This window comes from Podarcis muralis, chromosome 8 (genome assembly GCF_964188315.1).
Source record: "Podarcis muralis chromosome 8, rPodMur119.hap1.1, whole genome shotgun sequence".
Classification (NCBI taxonomy): Eukaryota; Metazoa; Chordata; class Lepidosauria; order Squamata; family Lacertidae; genus Podarcis; species Podarcis muralis.
Genome location: NC_135662.1, coordinates 66,530,715 through 66,542,805, shown reverse-complemented (window position 1 = coordinate 66,542,805; position 12,091 = coordinate 66,530,715). Strand labels below are relative to the sequence as shown.

The 12,091-nt window shown below is 42.7% G+C and overlaps 1 protein-coding gene across 1 annotated transcript; it reads left to right on the top strand.

Annotated features, from left to right (window-relative positions):
• Positions 1 to 34: 34 nt before the first annotated feature.
• Positions 35 to 11,088, top strand: LOC114601379 (leukocyte elastase inhibitor). The gene is made up of 7 exons (XM_077933316.1): positions 35 to 302; positions 3,211 to 3,387; positions 5,919 to 6,056; positions 7,174 to 7,291; positions 8,479 to 8,621; positions 9,786 to 9,953; positions 10,098 to 11,088. The coding sequence occupies exons 2-7, from the start codon at positions 3,220 to 3,222 to the stop codon at positions 10,509 to 10,511; spliced, it is 1,149 nt and encodes a 382-aa protein (XP_077789442.1). The 5' UTR covers positions 35 to 302; positions 3,211 to 3,219; the 3' UTR covers positions 10,512 to 11,088.
• Positions 11,089 to 12,091: the final 1,003 nt, after the last annotated feature.

The window sequence follows — 12,091 nt, the reverse complement described above, 5'->3', positions numbered from 1 at the left end:
ACATACCTAGGCAATTTCTGAAGCTATTTCCTCCTTCCCTTTCTAGTATTGCATTTCCTCTACCCCAAATTCCTGCTGCCACACCTGCCAGGGTGAAGCCACCCCATTCCCTCAGTGGCCTTTGCCTGCCCTCCAGCACCTGAGATACAGCTCAGCCTTCCCAGGTCTCTGGAGAGAGTGATGCTTGCTCCCCAGACCAACCCCAACCACTTAACAGTTTGCCGTCCCACAGCTGCTTTCTCCCACTGGGCTGCTTAAGCAGTGACCAGCTACGAGGACTTTTATTCCTGTCGGCCAGCCAGGTAAGTGCCGTAAACAGAGACGCCGTGCAATTCTTCTGCGCCACACGAGCCCAGTGCCGGATCAAACCCTGTGGAGGCCCCAGGGCAGTCAAAATCTCAGGGACTCCCTCGCAAATTATCTCCTAATACTTGATTGCAATTTTCTTTTGAGATCAAATCAATAATGCTTTATCTTTTGTCGTGGGGCCCCGAAAAGGCGTGGGGTCTGGGCACCTGCTCTGCCTGTTTGGTAATCCAGCACTGCACCAGTCCACGCTGCCATCATAGGGAGCAAAACTGCAGCGAGGCACTCACCTGTCAGAAGGGTTGGCGTGGCACTGATGCTGAAATCCAGCACCGCCTGAGCTCTGTGTGTGCAGCTTTCTCCTGATTGAAGTGCAGACTGTTTGAGGACCAGGACTTTTGCAGGGAAACAAAATGCTTGTTTATAAAGCTATGGTACTACCAACCTTACTGTATGCTTGTGAAACATGGGCCACTTATAAACGCCATCTCCAACTCCTTAAAAGATTCCATCAACAGTGTCTCCAAAAAACTTTACACATCACTTGGGAAGACAGGCAAACTAATACCAGTATACTGGAAGAAGCAAAGATCACCAGTGTTGAAGCAATGATTCTTCAACATCAACTTTGTTAGACTGGTTATATTGTGCGGATGCCTGATTATTGTCTTCCAAAGCAACTACTCTATTCTGAACTTAAAAATAGAAAGTGTAATGCCGGTGGTCAACAAAAGAGGTTTAAAGACTGTTTCAAGGCAGATTTTTTTAAAAATGTAGTATAAGCACCAACAATTGGAAAGCACTTGCCTGCGAGTGCTCCAATTGAAGAACAGCCTTTACCAAAGGTGTCATGGGCTTTGAAGACGCACAAACTCAGGACACAAGGGAGAAACGTGCTAAGAGGAAGGCAGGCTTGGCAAATCCACACCGTGATCAACGTCCACCCAAAAACCAATGTCCCCAATGTGGAAGGACGTGTGGATCCAGAATTGGCCTCCACAGTCACTTACAGACTCACTGTTAAGACCGCGTTCATGGAAGACAATCTTACTCAGCTACGAGTGATCGCCAAAGAAGAAAAAGAAGCTTGATTGTTCCTGTGCGACTAACCTGAGGAAATATTTCGTATTCTTCTTTGGCGGCCCAATCGCCTTCTAAATCCGGCCCACAGACGGTCCGGGAATCAGCATGTTTTTACATGAGGAGAATGTGTGCTTTTATTTAAAATGCATCTCTGGGTTATTTGTGGGGCCTTCCTGGTGTTTTTACATGAGGAGAATGTGTGCTTTTATTTAAAATGCATCTCTGGGTTGTTTGTGGGGCATAGGAATTCGTTCATATTTCCCCCCAAAAATATAGTCCATTTCCCCATCGCCATTGGTCTGAGGGACGGTGGACCGGCCCATGGCTGAAAAAGGTTGCTGACCCCTGTCCTAAGTGGTCACAGTAGAATTTTGGGAATTTATTAACTTTTAACAGAATTTGGAGTGGGGCCCCTTCCTAGGAATAGGAAGCAGCACAAACACCTAGTTGCTTCCCTGTGGTGTTACTGCACACAGCTGTGGTATGTGAATGTCTCAAATGCATGTGCAAAGCTCTTAATTGCATTGGTGAGGAAAGGCTTTGGTCATCAAATGGTGGTGCTTAGACACCAACATCGCAGTTGCACAGGATCGCCCCATAGCCAAGCGACTCCGCGTGAGAGATTATTATACATGAACCTCTGGACTGCCAGTATTTTTCAGGAGGGATACAAGAGCAGACTGAGAAAATTAGGTCTGCACAGCTAAATTAGTTCAAAGCACTCTGCCTACCCTAGTGCAACAGAGCCACTTTTAAAAAGAATTTGTGTGCAATGGGAAAATGACATTGAAAAGTGGAGCATGAACAAAGGATTAATGGAATCCCCATAAACTGACCAAGATGAATGGAACAGAATAATCGCTCAATAAAGACCAGATTTAGTATGAAAATGCTGCCTGCATTAAGATAAATTCAACAGAGCAAATAATTGTAGATGGATGTTAATAGTGGACAACCGATTGGAATAGTTATTGTAAAATATGCAGGGATGTAAGATATGCAAAATGAACCATGGAAAGAGAAGAAGGGAAGTCATTGGATATGTTAAAGTATGTAAAATGTTTGTTGGAAATTGTAAAACAGAAAATTTAATAAAAAATTTATATATATATAAACCTCCGGATGCTGCACCCCCCTGCAATCCCTACACAGATCTGGCTGGCACAGGCCACAAAACCACAGCTCGCCCCTATACACGAAGCCAAGCCAGAGCACAACTAAATGTAGTACACCCATCTTCTCAGAAAAACTCTTCACAAAGTTCAAGAGGTCAAGACACAAAGGCTTTAGCAACTAATCCACACCTAATGACCCACCTAAGTGGTACTCAGGATATCACTCAAGAAATCACTCAAGATATCCCTCAAGCAATTAAGGAACAAAAGAAGAAAAGGCACACTAGCCTGGGAACTTCCTCTCTGCCCAGAACCTCCTCAACAGTATTTATAGGAACTCAAACACTGAGATCCTGCTCTGTTCCAGTAACAAGAAGCCGAAAGCACCAGCCTGAAGATGACGAGTGAGACCTCGTCGAAACGTCGCCTAGACACCCCAACTTTTACACGGGAAGATACCCGAGGACACCAAAACCTGCATTCCTGTACCCGTGAAAATCTACGAAAGCATATATATATATATATATATGTGTGTGTGTGTGTGTGTGTGTGTGTGTGTGTGTGTGTGTGAGAGAGAGAGAGAGAGAGAGAGAGAGAGAGATTTAGTGTAACCACCACATATGCTTTATGCACCCTTTGTGTTTTTGTCAATAGTCATATGTAATAACAACATAACAGAAGTTTTCATTTGATTTCAATCTTTCAGAATTTCACCATGGATGAACTGGCTAATGCAAACACACATTTTGCCCTTGATCTCTTCCAAAAGTTCAACGAATCCAACCCAACAGGCAACATCTTCTTTTCACCCTTTAGCATATCTATTGCCCTAGCTATGGTTTTCCTGGGGACCAAAGGCAACACAGCAGCACAACTCTCAAAGGTCAGCAAAGCTTTTATTTCTATTTTTTGTGTGACAGCTATTATACAGATTTCTGGCTATTTTGTTAAGAAAGTTTGATTAGAAATCATTTAAAACCCTTTACATTTACAATATCCCACATAGTAGGAGAAGGTTTTGTTTGGATTCAGATGCGTATAAGAAGATATCAAAAAATATTAAATAATAATAATAATAATAATAATAATAATAATAATACATTTTTATTTATACCCTGCCCTTCCCAGTTCAGAAAACCAGGCTTAGGGTGGCTAACAACAAATTTAAAACACTTAATTATAATACAACATAGAAGCAGCATAAAATACAGTATAAAAGCATGAATAACAATAGAAGTTCAAAAATCAATTTGGGGGGAAATCCATCCAATAAAGATTAGATCGTCACCAGGGCTAGCTGGCTGAATAAGTCCTACTTGGGCCAGCGAGGGGGCCAGGGGAGAATTAGCTGTGGGGTCTCAAAGCGGGTAATCTTCATAAAAGGAGAGGGGGAGGGAAGAGAAGGGAAATAAAAGATCAGGCTGAATTCAAATTAAAGGCCAGGCGGAATAGCTCTGTCTTACAGGCCTGACGGAAGAAGGTTAAATCCTGTAGGGCCCTAGTCTCATGGGACAGAGCATTCCACCAGGTCAGAGCCATCACTGAAAAGGCCCTGGTCCTGGTGGAGGATAGTCTGACTTCCTTAGGGCCCAGGACCTCTAAACTATGGTTATTCATGGACCTTAAGGTCCTCTGTGGGGCATACCAGGAGAGGCGGTCCAGTAAATACGAGGGCCCTAAGCCACAAAGGGCTTTAAAGGTCAAAACCAGCACCTTGAACCTGACCCTATACTCCACCGGGAGCCAGTGCAACTGATAAAGCACTGGGTGAATATGCTCCCATGGCAGAGACCCCGTGAGGAGCCTCGCTGCAGCATTCTGCACCCGCTGGAGTTTGTGGGACAGTTTCAAGGGCAGCCCCGCGTAGAGCGAATTACAGTAGTCAAGCCTGGAGGTGACCGTCTCATGGATCACTGTGGCCAGATCAAAGCCTGGGCGGAGTTTGCGACCTGGCTTGCAGACCATCTCTCCGCCCCTCCCCAGGTAGCCAATCAGCTGCTGGCTGGGGGGCGGAGCGAGGGCCAGGTAGGGCAGGCTCCAGCCGACCATCATTACCAAAATCTTATAAATAGGTCCAATAAATAACAATTCTGTCGTAAGATAAACGAGGAAAATGACAGTAACTAAAATTAATATTAATGAATTAATTTAACCCCACTGCAGCCAATCAACTACACTCTTGGCCTCCCCCAATTCCTTTCACTACCAAGGAAATGTAACAAGCGAATTGAAAGAGAACCTACCCAGTTGACACTGACACAAAACCCCACATGTACACTATAAAAAAAGAATATGTTTCGTCACCACCCTTTCTCTCCCTCCACATCTTTCCCAACCTTATGCTGTGTTCAACACTAATGTCTCATAACAAATGTAACTGATCTGTAAAAAAAGACTTTACTTTTGTAAACCAAAAAAAAACTTTAATAAAAATTATTTTAAATAAATAAATAAATAATTCTGGCTTAACCAAACACTTACGTAAAAACAAAACAACGCGTTCAAATAGATAAAACAGCAACAGTTTTCATTTATTTCAGAATATTTGCCCCATTTATTTGTAACTATAGTTAACATCTCCCCTCTATCCACTCCCTGTCATTTATTTTTTTTCTATTCCTAGCCCCCGAAAGCCGCTTTGAATAAGGCCATGCCTTATAACACTTAAAAGCTTTCGGAGAGTCCCCAGTTTTTCCTTTTGTATCTCTATTAGTAAAAGTTCTATACAGCTGCCTCCCCTTTTAAAAGAACTCTAAATGCAGTAATCCTTTCTCTGACAAAGATTCTGCCACACGGCAACTGTACTGTACTCTCTGAGTGTGTCATTGCTGTTGTTGTTTAGTCGTTTAGTCGTGTCCGACTCTTCGTGACCCCATGGACTAGAGCACGCCAAGCACTCCGGTCTTCCACTGCCTCCCGCAGTTTGGTCAGACTCATGCTGGTAGCTTCGAGGACACAGTCCAACCATCTCGTCCTCTGTCGTCCCCTTCTCCTTGTGCCCTCAATCTTTCCCAACATCAGGGTCTTTTCCAGGGAGTCTTCTCTTCTCATGAGGTGGCCAAAGTATTGGAGCCTCAGATTCACAATCTGTCCTTCCAGTGAGCACTCAGGGCTAATTTCCTTAAGAATGGATGCGTTTGATCTTCTTGCAGTCCATGGGACTCTCAAGAGTCTCCTCCAGCACCATAATTCAAAAGCATCAATTCTTCGGCGATCAGCCTTCTTTATGGTCCAGCTCTCACTTCCATACATCACTACTGGGAAAACCATGGCTTTAACTATACGGACCTTTGTTGGCAAGGTGATGTCTCTGTGTGTGTCATTAGGAGACCAGAAAGTTTGTTGTGCTTCTTAATCAGCATCAGTTTAAATGGCTGTCGTGCTGATGACTTAGAACTTCTTTCTTCCATGCAGACATTTCACTTTGATGATGTTGAAGACCTTCATTCAAGATTCCAGGCACTCAGTACTGAGATTAATAGGAGTAGTGCACCCTATATATTGAAGCTGGCTAATAGGCTGTACGGAGAAAAGACATACACCTTTTTGCAGGTAAGTTGCTTGCTGGACTGTAAAGGAACTTTGAGAACTTGCTTGGCCACCAGAATTGCTTTCTATTACCCTAGACTAGCTTTGCCCAATCTGGTACCCTCCAGAAAGAATCAGACAGGTACAGGGGTGTACCTGGTCCAGGGGTGATGGGATTTGTGGTCCAAAATATCTGGGTGTCAGCAGGGTGGAGAAAGGGGTTCTAGACTCTGTTATTTAATGAACTCATCAATACAATTATTCTTGGTTGTTGAATCTTCAATAAATTCAAACAAAGTGACTTTGTGTGTTGCAGTCCAGTGAGCTGATAGGTCCACTCTAAAACATCTGTTCTTTGAATGCTTTTTTAAAAAAATGCACACACAAATGTTGCTGTTCCAACAAGGATAGGGCAGTGGAAGCTGGTCCATTGAGATGAATGGGGCAGTCCGTGCTCCACCAACCTGTCTGCCCTCATCCAGCCCCCACCTGCCTGCCTTCTAACAAGGGAGTGGCACTTCCAATCAGCCTCCTTCTCCTCAGAATCAGTGTTGTGCCTTGTAGGGAAGGGAGAAAAACTAGATTTATTTGGCTCTGCCACCACTGGGATATAGATACCAATTTTATTGTGGTTGACATTTTTGGATGCATCTAAAAATTCATCATGTTTATAATCCTTATTATTGACATTATCTTGATTTCATGAAATAGACTTCCCCTAATGAACATTCTGTCCAAGGTTTCAGTTCAGCCATAACTAAATATAATGCAGACCAGTCTTGGAAGGTGCGCATTCACAATCCGTTCACTATTACTGAAGGAACGTCCTTGTGTGTAGGCCTTTTCTACAGGGCTGTATTGTCCCAGAATATACTTATTTTTTGTGGCGGTAGGAAGGTTATTGCTGGTTTCTCAGTGTTCTTTATCTGTTCCTTAGATTATAAGAGAACCAACATTTAGACAGTCCCATTAACTTCAGTGGGTCTTCTCGGAGTAAGATTAACTACAGTTCCTTTCATAATCTGCATAAAATAATTACTCTTTCCATTCCGGAATGGGAGGATTAATTGCATCTTCCAATCCATTGGGTGACTAAAAGGTTTTATTGCCCACTGACAGCTATCCTCTATGGTTTCTCCAGGATTTTTTGGCTGGCACTCAGAAGTTCTACAGAGCTGAGTTAGCCACAGTGGATTTCCAATATAATTCAGACAATACACGAAAACAAATCAACCAGTGGGTTAAGGACCAAACTGAAGGTGAGTGGCTCTTGGAATGTTCTTATCTCAGCTTTCCAAATCTTTTACTAAGGAGAACAGCCAACACCACTTTTCTCTCTCTTGCAATTTGCAGTATATTCCATTGCTTGTCAACCTCATTTGCCATGATTTCAGCAGCCGTGGCAAAAAATTAAAAAAACAACAAAAAACAACAACAGTGAATTAAAACCCCTTCACACACACACACACACACACACACACACACACACACACGATTTAAGAGACTGTGTTGTAGAAGCCTTCACTGTCGGGAACAGCAGCTTAACCAAGGTTGCAACTCTGTGCACATTTACCTGGAAGAATCTATTGTGAACACCATGGGATTAAATTTTGAGATGAATGGGACTGCTCTGGAAATAAAATGCCACTGAAGTAGCAGGCTGGCTGCTGTTGGAAACCGAAATCTCAACTAAATATGATCCAGTAAGACCATTCTTCACACTTTATTTAACCTTACCCAGGCAAAGTAGAAAACCTTTAGGACTGCTTTGTACTGAGAGAAATCTGGCAAGGAGTCATCTCCATAGCATGTTTGGGGAACATTTGGCCTTCCAGATTTTGCATACCCACAATTCCCAGCAGCCCAAGAAGCATGACTAGGGATAATGGGATCTGTAGGTCAGGAACATTTGGAGAGCCAAAGGTTTCCCACATCGCACCTGCTTTATTGTGTGAATGGGGACACATGTGATACTTGACTTCCAAATGGAAGTCCTTCAGTTTGACGGCATCCAGTTTGAGTTCGGTGTTCCTGATTCAACAGAAACCTGAGCCAAAACCCAAAAACCCAGGTAATTGTCAACAGCCAGGGAGTAAAACCAGCCCTGTTAGGTTGAACAAGTGCCACCACTCCTCTTTCGTTTCCTGTTTCGTTTATTCGTTCATTTATTGCTTTATTAAGATGAAAAATTATTTCAAAGTGCAAAACTACTTGAGATCGGGGGAGGTTTCTTGAGGACATACAATTCTCCTGTGCACAGCATCAATTTGCTATTTCAAATGAATAATTTTATTTTAAAGAGGTCATCCATGAAAAGGAAAGGGTAAATTTGGGGACTGAACAAAATAAGGGTGACTCCAGCACAACCCTACTCCTCTAATAATAATATCATGTGTGTATTGGCTCTTAATAGCTAGATAATTTGTTATGTAACTTTTCCTTCAAGGTAAAATCTGTGACTTGTTACCTGAGCATTCAATTGATAAACACACGAAATTGGTTTTGGTGAATGCCATCTACTTCAGAGCCGACTGGGCAGAGAAGTTTCAAGACAAATTCACTATGGAGATGCCTTTTAGACTGAATATGGTAATTGAACGTTTAGTCTATAAAGATTTTTTCTTGTACCTCCAACTTGTACAATGTACAAGGTATAAAGGTAAAGGTACCCCTGCCCGTACGGGCCAGTCTTGACAGACTCTAGGGTTGTGCGCCCATCTCACTCAAGAGGCCGGGGGCCAGCGCTGTCCGGAGACACTTCCGGGTCACATGGCCAGCGTGACATCGCTGCTCTGGCGAGCCAGAGGTATATATACATATGTATATGTATATGTATATGTACAAGGTATATATAGGGCTAAATATGTAATGGTTGAATTATCAGGGGTGGAAGGCTTAGTACCACTGAATCACATGAGCTCAATTGAGCTGTTGGGTTGTATCGAAGTTAGTCAGGCTAAGGATAGATCTATTAACATTAATGGACATTACTAAATTAATACTCTTAGGTGGAATCTAGACACATAAAAAATAACGTTGTGAAAATGCCTTTTAAAAATGGTTTTGAAAAAGATATTTAATTTGTCATAGTTCACCATCGCCATCTATTGTCACATTTGTATAATGCACTTTACAACACATTTAAAATGTTTTATTTGCAGCTGTATAGCTGAGTCTTAGAAGAGCTTAGTTGGATACACCGCACAATCAAACAAATAAAAGGTTGCTTGTTCGTGACTAGATGTAGCAGATTGTGAATGGCACACTTCTGGATATTTATATGATTGCAAACATTTCCCCCCATCAAATTTTAACCAAGAGCAAGCATTTTATTGAACTTCCTGGATCAGTTTTCCATTGGTCAACTTGAAAGCAAAGCACTGGAAATGACTAATAGGCTTTGTTTCAGCATTTCCCTATCATTATTTTATTGGCCTTGCCAAAGAACAATCAGCTGTGCTGTAAATTGATTATGCTGTTAACGGCTGCAATCCTGTGGACACCTAGCCCTGGGAGTAAGTTCCAATGAATTCAGTTTGACTTTCTTCCAAGTAGGATTCCTCTGCCGTGGTATAAAGCACAGCTTCACTCTTAATATGTTTTGTTTTGGTTTTTTTACAAGATCCTCCTTCTCTGTATGAACTCTTGCAAATAAAATAAAATAAAATAAAATAAAGATGGAAGTCTTTGCTTGCATTCTCTTTTTATATGACCATTGTGTATTTTTTTTATATATTAAAAAAAACTATCCAGAAGGAAAAGAAGATGGTGAATATGATGTTTCTGAAAAAGAAGCTTCCTTTAGGGCACATTCCTGAGTGTAGGTGTCGGGTGCTAGAACTTCCTTACGAGGGAAAAGAATTTAGCATGATGATCCTGCTGCCTGATGATATCGAGGATAGCTCCACTGGTCTGGAACAGGTAATTCTGACTTTCTGGTTTCCCCCCTTTCTTCCTCTAAAATAACCTTTCCAAATGGTACATTGCCAAAACCTGTAGTTGCAGTGCAAGCGGCACAGCAGCAATATGCTCAATTCTCTCTCTCTCTCCCTCCTTAAATTGCAGCTGGAGAAGCACCTCACCTTACGAAAGCTCCTAGAGTGGACACACCCGGCAAAGATGGAAAACACTGTAGTTTATGTGCATCTGCCTAAATTTAAACTGGAGGAGAACTATAACCTCAACAATGACTTGGCAGAGTTGGGACTGCTGGATATCTTCTACAGCAGAAAGGCAGATTTGTCTGGAATGTCAGAAGCCCGTAATCTCTATGTGTCCCATATTGTTCACAAGTCATTTATAGAAGTGAATGAAGAGGGAGCAGAAGCGGCGGCAGCAACTGCTGTTGTTATTACAACGACATGTACCTCTACACATATTATGGAAGAGGATTTCAACGCTGACCACCCCTTCCTGTTTTTTATCCGCCACAACCCAACAAGAAGTGTACTTTTCTTTGGCAGGTTTGCTTCTCCATGAAAAGTAGAATAAACGGTTGCACCGGATAAATTGATGGACAACATACTGTTGTTTATTTCCTTGTTTTAGTTTTTCTCAGATGCATAGAATCATGGAATTGTGGCGTTGGAAGGGACATTCCAACTGCTTGCAGTGCAGGAATCCTGCCCATGGCCTTCCTTGGTTCTTATATTATTATTATTATTATTGTTGGCTTTTAGAAGGAATGTTGTCTATTCTGGATATGGATTAATTTGGGGAAATTATTCAATCTTTATTTATCACAGCATGCTGCTGATTCAGCTCCAGTAATTTGTTTGTTATACTCAAACCTGATAAGGTCCCGCCCCCCAGTTAGCTTCTTCTTATAGACACTAATTTGTTTGACATCTGCTTCAAGAAGTGTTCAATGAGGGCCTACAGTAAAAGATAAAAAATGCTTAGGAATAGGCTTCCTTTAGAGAGAGAGCCTTCTGAGGGTAAGCTTTACTCCCAGTCTGCATTTGATATTCTATGTCCAGTCTGGAGATCTTTTTCCTAGTCTGTATTTGTACTGTATTTGAAATGGTTTTTTAAAATAAATGTGGAATTGTTTTAATTCTTTGTACTGTGGAATCAGTTTGAGATATTTCATGGAAAGCTATTCATAAATATAATCATCATCACCATCATCATCATCTTCTTCTTGGGGATGCGAGTGGAGCTGTGATCGGAAGGTTGGCGGTTCGAATCCCCGCGACGGGGTGAACTCCCATTGCTCAGTCCCAGCTCCTGCCAACTACAGTGTGCTCTAGCTGTATTTTGCATCATCCCTCCACACAGTGCTACAGTTCGAAAGCACGTCAAAGTGCAAGTAGATAAATAGGTACCGCTCCAACAGGAAGGTAAACAGCGTTTCCGTGCGCTGCTCTGGTTCGCCAGAAGCGGCTTAGTCATGCTGGCCACATGACTCGGAAGCTGTATGTCAGCTCCCTCGGCCAATAAAGCGAGATGAGCGCTGCAACCCCAGAGTTGGCCACGACTGGACCTAATGGTTAGGGGTCCCATTACCTTTTTAAATGGGTAATTGGTCCCCATCTATCTTCTGCACACATGCAAACACAGACAGCATCCTGAGCACAGCCTGCTACCAGGGCATACCATGAGACAGACAGACAGACAGACAGACAGATGATGAATAGATAGATGATAGACAGATAGACAGACAGACAGACACACACACACACACACACACACACACACACACAGAGAGAGAGAGAGAGAGAGAGAGAGAGATCCCAAGGATCATGGAAGCCAGTGATGATACCCCAAACCAGCTGCCTGAGGGGCTGCCTCGTTCTACCAAGTGACAGAGTTGGATCTGTTAGGGCCCCAAGACATACCACCAACCCTGTAGTGTGAAAGCAGCTTGTTTTCGCACACCCCACTTCTTGCAGGTTAAGGGATTTGGCTACCTTTCTCAGGGGCCATTAAAGTGTTTCAGCTCAGCTGAAAGTCTGAAAAGAAGCAGCAGCCCGCAATTAACCTGCCCTGGGGCTCCACCTACTGCCTGTTGCTCGCAATAAAATTCAAACATGCTCACTATTGCAAGCACTGAAGTC

Coding starts and splice junctions, on each gene's coding strand:
- LOC114601379 (XM_077933316.1), top strand. CDS start 3,220: ATGGATGAACTGGCTAATGCAAACACACATTTTGCCCTTGATCTCTTC. Junction 3,388..5,918: donor CAGCAGCACAACTCTCAAAG/GTCAGCAAAGCT, acceptor TCTTCCATGCAG/ACATTTCACTTTGATGATGT. Junction 8,622..9,785: donor TGCCTTTTAGACTGAATATG/GTAATTGAACGT, acceptor AAAACTATCCAG/AAGGAAAAGAAGATGGTGAA.